The 6,750-nt window shown below is 39.3% G+C and overlaps 1 protein-coding gene across 1 annotated transcript; it reads left to right on the top strand.

Annotated features, from left to right (window-relative positions):
• The first annotated feature begins 1,147 nt into the window (after positions 1–1,147).
• On the top strand, positions 1,148–3,993 carry LOC116255230 (putative pentatricopeptide repeat-containing protein At3g08820). The gene is made up of 2 exons (XM_050078089.1): positions 1,148–1,187; positions 1,393–3,993. The coding sequence occupies exons 1-2, from the start codon at positions 1,148–1,150 to the stop codon at positions 3,822–3,824; spliced, it is 2,472 nt and encodes an 823-aa protein (XP_049934046.1). The 3' UTR covers positions 3,825–3,993.
• The last annotated feature ends 2,757 nt before the right edge of the window (positions 3,994–6,750 follow it).

Genomic DNA, 6,750 nt, shown 5'->3' with positions numbered 1-6,750 from the left:
TGAGGTAGGGCCAGACCCATGCGGGCCTCCCGTTAACTCTGCTCCTGAGGATTGCTAAGGTGGAAGATTTAGCTGAGTCAGACCAACCGTAGAGGAGGGGTTAACAATAGTGATAGAAGTTTAAATGGTAAGATGAGTCATGAGTAGAGTTGGAAAAGCTCCTGTTGATCATTTGGTCTGTTTTCAAATGTTCATGTTTGCTAATAAACCGGTGGGACTTAATGATTAACAAGAATGCATCAAATGCGAAAAAAAAGTCACAGTTTTAGAAAAATTTAAACTGGTTTTTTATTGTTCTTTTGAATAGACGCTTTAGTGTATTAAAAACTTGTTTTTTGTTTTGAAATTCTTGTTCATTATGATGCTTAGAAAAAGATGCCCCTTGAGGTTGAATAGTTTATCAAAATAATGATGAGGTTCTAATGACTCAGATTTCAAGCCCGATCTTGAGTGCTTCAACAACATCCCCAAGCCCACCCCTCAGCTTTTAAAAATTTAAAAGTTTATATATAAATTTTAAAATTTTTAGTTTTACCTATACAAAAAATTTTAAAAATTGTATTTTTCGGTCAAAACTATAATTCAGCATCTACAATGAAAAGTTCATAACTTCACCCTTCCATGTAGAGGACTGCAAACTGACTAGGCCAAAGTAGAATAAGAACCGGCACAAGGCGCTAGTAGCAGCAACGTAGCACGACTAAAATTTGGGACCTAGTGTCAAGTGAGTCAGGTTCGAGGGGCACTAATAAGGGTATGGGGGGAGGCACTCCATGCGCTAGAGTAGACCCGGCCCTGCTATTCACCATACCAAATGTGGTTCTACTATTGCCAAACATGCCTTTACTATTTGAAACAGGAAAAAAAAAAAAAGTGATACTATGCCATGAAATATATATAACTCAAAGGCAATATACTTGTAATAATGAACATACAGAATTTGGAAAAAAAATAAAGCAAAAACATTTTTCATTCAATTTGTAGGATACCTAAAGAAATAGAAAGCGGCCGAATCGCTATCTAATTTGCAACAAGAAACATAGAAAAAAAAACCTTCCCTGTGTTGTATAATTTTTGTAAAGTATGCAAGCTTGAGAATGTCTCTTTGTTTTAGTTTTTAGACATGTTTACTAGAAAAAAGAGAAAAATGCTGACATTTACCATTGTTAGAACTATACGAAATGTGGGTAAGTAAAAAAAATGTCTGTACAAAAATGATTTAATTCGATGGTCTGTAAGATTGAACACCAAAGAAGCTCTCCGATAAAGAACAAAACGGGAAAACCAAAAAATCGCCTTTTTATGAAAACCAAGTTAGCCTTATTAAAAATAAAATACGGCGATATAAATAAAAATACGGCGACTGTATCGAGTTCTTCTTGTGCATCGTAGTAATTTGCAGTAAAGAGAGGCAAAAGTCCCGTTTGGGCGATGGCCAGAGCAGGTTAAAACACGCCTTTTTTGGGGGCGTCAAAAGCCCTCTTTCCCCGTTTGGCAACCTGGCCTCTGATCTCCCTTCCCTTTTCCAAAACTCCTCTCTCTCTTTCTCTGCCGCTTGCCCATTGACGCGGAACTTCACTTTCTTCCTGGCGGCGACGCGGTCTTGTTGCATCCGAACAGGTTCTCTCTTTCTCACAAACTGTTTATGCTATGGCCGATGTTTGCATGCTGCTCAGGCGCAGCAGCCGCGAGAGCTGCTATTACAACCACTTCGGTGGCCGCTGCTACACCGCCCGTCGTTGTCCCAGTCTACACCTTTGTCCTGGAGAAGACCCTTCTCGTCCTTCTCCTCTTCAAAATATCTGGAGATCCAGAACGCTGTTTTGCGAGGATGCAGCACACTGAAAGAATTGAAGAGCATCCATGCTCATATGCTCCGCCACGCTCTGGAGCAGAGAGTCTTCCTCCTCTACATGCTTATACGAGTCTGCGACCAGTTTGGGTGGGTGGGTTACGCCCGCTCACTCTTTGACTCTGCTCGCCAACCAAACATCTTCCTATGGAACGGAATGATCAGAAGTTACGTTCTCCACGATCTCATGAGTGAAGCCATGGAGATGTATGGCTTTATGATTCATTCTGGAATGTTGCCCAACAATTACACCTATCCGTTTGTTCTCAAGGCATGCAGCTGCCTTCTTGATGTTGTTTCTGGACAGATGGTTCATGCCCAGATCGTCAAGAGCGGGCTTCTAGTAGATGTCTTCGTTGGCACTGGATTGGTGTGCATGTACGGTAGGTATGGTGATCTAACAGTTGCACGTCCACTGTTCGATGAAATGCGTCACCAGAACACGGTGGCATTGACCGCCATGATTGGTGCATATGAACGTCGAGGCCATTTACTTGAGGCTATTGATCTTTTCCACATATCACTAGTGAGCTATATTCAGCTCGATAGCTTAGCTCTGGTGCGTCTCTTGTCTGTGTGTTCGCAGTTGGGTGATTCAAGGATTGGACGCTCGCTTCATAACTACATTGAACTGAAGGGGCTGGGAAAGAGCGTCTTCGTATCTACCGCTCTTATCGATATGTACAATAAATGCGGAAAAGTAGATGAAGCGCGCAGAGTGTTTGATCAAATGCCTGAGAGGGATGTGGTTTCATGGAGTGCCTTGATTTGTGGGTATTCCCAGAACTGCCAACCGAATGAGGCTCTACAACTCTTTTCTCAGATGCAGCAGGAGAATGTGAAGGCTGATTCTTTCACCATGGTCGGTGTTCTTTCCGCTTGCGCTCGGCTAGGCGCTCTGAGTTTAGGAAAGCACATCCACAGTATGATCAACAAGGATGACTTGTTGAGAAATCCAGTGTTAGGCACATCTGTGATTGATATGTATTCTAAGTGTGGGTCTCCACATCAAGCTTGGGAGGTATTTGAGGAGATGAAGGAGAAAGACATAATCGTCTGGAATGCGATCCTACATGGACTTGCCATGAACGGTTGTGCAAAGGCATCACTTAGCCTTTTCAGCAGAATGGAGAAAATGAGCGTCCAACCAGATGAGAATACTTTCATTGGTCTTCTTTATGGATGTAGTCATGCTGGCTTAGTCGATGATGGTCGCCGATTTTTCGACAATATGCTTCGAATTTATGGTTTCAGTCACAAGGTAGAACACTACGGCTGTATGGTTGACATTCTCGGGCGTGCAGGTTATCTAGAAGAGGCTGTTGAGTTGATCAATGATATGCCAATGGAGGCCAATGCAGTCGTCTGGGGTGCACTTTTGAGTGGCTGTAGGATTCACGGGAATCTGCAAGTAGCGGAACTTGCTTTAAAGCGAATGATTGAATTGGAGCCTTATAATTCGGGTAACTATGTGCTGCTTTACAACATATTATGTGCAAGCAGAAGGTGGGATGCCGCCGAAGATCTTAGAGAAGCAATGAGAAAAGGAGGTATAACTAAAGTGCCTGGTTCCAGTTGGATCGAGGTGGATGGACGAGTTCATGAATTCCGTGTGGAGAATAGGTCGGATACCTTGTATGAGGCGATCTGTGTGAAGCTTGATGAGTTAACAAAGGAGCTGAAAGAAGCAGGTTATGTACCTGGTACTGAATCGGTCTTGTTTGATATAGACGAAGAGGAGAAGGAAATATCCCTTGCTCATCATAGTGAAAAATTGGCTGTTGCTTTCGGTCTTATTAGTACAACACCTGCTACTGTCATTCGCATTGTCAAGAATCTGCGCATTTGCAGTGATTGCCATACTTGCATGAAACTCATCTCAAAGATTACTGGTCGCGAGATCGTTGTCAGAGACAACAGCCGGTTTCATTTTTTCACAAACGGTTTGTGTTCATGTGGGGATTATTGGTGACTGAAAGCACATGCATGTGCAATTTTGCAGCCCACCCATGACTCACTTAAAAAGTATGAGTAGTTGTCAACAATCTCATGTATTCTCTTTTGATGTTAAGGGTGTCTCTGATTGCCTCTGATCTATGTGATTTGAGATTGTGCCAACAAAATTAAGCATCTAAATAGAAAGGAATGCAAACGCAAACTTATATTTGTAGGTTATTTATCGAAAATGAGACTGATATAGAAGAATAAATTTCCAGCTTCAAATTGAGTTCCCAGAGCAATTGCCCAGCGAAACAAGCTTCCTAGGCACACAACAGTTAGCGTTCTTAATTTCCTTTAACTTTATTGGTTATGCACGTCTTCTTAGAACCATTTCATATAGATAAACAAAGGAAAAGTAAAAGTATAAGATCAAATTCAATCACTATTATATGCAACCTTTAAAACTATTATTGGTTACCTGATTATGCAACCTTTGAAAGTTTAATTTCCGCAGGACGAGATTCCACTACCTTGGTTGAACTGTATGGTTGTTGCGAACTACAGAATCACTTTGTTGGATGCTAAAAAATTTCAATCATGAACTTACAATATAGTATGGTAACAAATCAACTAACTCTGAGAACAAAAAATCAGAATCGAGGCCGTAGTTCAAGTTGTTTTTATTATAAGAAACATGGGAGAGTTGTAGGCCAATTCTATGATAAACCTAGCACCAGTTTCAAGTCAGTGCTAAAATTATAAAAACAGGTGGAAAGTAGTACAGTGTTTCCTAGTCCAATCCAGTGCCTCAAAATGTTTCATGCATCAACGTCTTCCACTGATGACTCGAGATGGTACCTAGGTTCAGGAGAATCCCATCCCATCAGCAACGAACTAAGTTTGATAAACATTCGTTAGGCATATCATGCGGGATGGTGCAGATTAGAAAATCTAGAACACTTGGCAAAACAATAAGCTACAATGAAGATGCTAATGCAGAAAATAAAGCGGTTGATGCGGGAAATAAAGATGTTTTGTAATGGAGAAAAAGCATTATTGGATCATCGCATCAATGCTTGGGCATCCCCTTTCCAAGTTGTCTGATAGGTTGTTCACTATTTTTGTTTACTGCACTTTAATTATTATAAAAGCAGATGTGTGAGGATTGTTTGAATGGAAAAGCCCATTCATTATCTTTTGCAAATTTGATGTGTGTTATTTTGACTCCTCTTGATCTTATATTTTCAAATGTGTGGGGACTTGCATTGGTTCTTGGGCATAAATGGATTTAGGGACTTTGCAAACTTATGCTTATTCCCAATTAACATGGATTTACTGTTTTGCCAACATATATGATATGATCAAGTTTTTGAAGATTTTAAAGATAATGTCAATATTTATTTGAATGAAAAGTCAAATATTTTCAATCAAACAGAGGCAGAATACATTGGTTTGAGGAAAACTCTTGATGAGTATAGCATATTCCATCAAGTTTCTTGCCCCCAGCCCCCATATGCTGAGGCAAAATGACTGTTGAATGAAGCATGATTGTTAGAATGAGCATTCTTTGTCTTATGAGCCAATTCACTTGACGAGTACTGACCAAATGCATGTTGTACTACATTGTCTCTCAAAGATAGAGTGCCATCCTATAGTTCAGGCCAGCAAAGTCTTTCAAATTGTTCAAGGAACCACCTAACTACAATTTTGTTGAAGTCCTTAGATGCTCTAACTTCCTCTACTTAAAGGGACATTTCGTATTTAAGGGAATATCATCAACACAAGTTGGAGTTAGAGTCTACTAAGCATGTTTCTTGTGTATAACATGAAAACACGAAGGCTAGTACTATATGATTATGGCAACCCAGAAAATTTTAGTGTCTCATCATGTGATATTTGATGAATAAACCTTTTGTTTTCACCAAGACCCTCATCGTACAAATCATCAAATTCCTTTCAGAGCGATACCCATTACTATGCCTATGAACACTCTTCACCATTAGCATAGAACACTAGAGAGTTTCTCAATAATAATTCAATGTCCCCTTCTCAACATCCAATCCAAAGTTTACATCCGATACTCACGCTATGACCATGGCACTTGAATTCACGAGATCTACAAATCAACCATTCATCTTACACACACGCCATTATATAAGGCACTCTTAGTCACTAAAGGATATATTCAAGAGGAAGGAGTGGATTATTTCAAACCATCTAGTCCTCTAATAAAACCCACAACTATTCGAGGCATTTTCATATTGCAATCCCCATAAATGGTGAGTCAAACAACTTGATGTGCATAATACTTTTCTCCTTGGCGAGTTACAGGTGAAGGTTTGTATGTTTCAACTCCCTAGTTTTGAACACGTCTCAAATCTTATGAATAAACTAACTAAAGCCACTTATGAGCTAAAATAAGCTTTGAAACTTGGTACTATAAGTTGACTAATGCTCTTCTATCTCTAGGATTCATTGTTTAAAAAAGGACACATCTTTTTTCATTTTCAAACGTCAAGGGTTTATCAATTTTATGTTAGTATATGTCAATGATATCTTGATTGCAGGAAATAAGCTTGAGTCTGTGATTTTTTTAGTCTTGACTTGGATCTACATTCTTGCTCAAAGATATTAGAGATTTAAATTATGATGTGGGTTTTAAAACTACTTATACTATAAGGCTTACTTCTCTCTCAACAAAACTTTGCTACTTATTTCCTCTAAAAAATTAATTTAGTGGGGGTTAACACCTACACCCACACTCATATCTACTTCAAAAGTGTTTAGACAATGTTTAATGGTTTCTTATCACAATCCTAATAGATATAAAAATATAATTAGCACTTTCCAATACTTGACCTTGACCATGTTTGACTTAGCTAATTCAAACTATAAGGTATGTCTATTTATGCAGGCCATTGCACAAAAACATTAGAATGTTGTCCAATGGAATTCAA

This window comes from Nymphaea colorata, chromosome 5 (genome assembly GCF_008831285.2).
Source record: "Nymphaea colorata isolate Beijing-Zhang1983 chromosome 5, ASM883128v2, whole genome shotgun sequence".
Lineage (NCBI taxonomy): Eukaryota > Viridiplantae > Streptophyta > Magnoliopsida > Nymphaeales > Nymphaeaceae > Nymphaea > Nymphaea colorata.
This window is presented reverse-complemented; position numbering and strand designations above follow the sequence as displayed.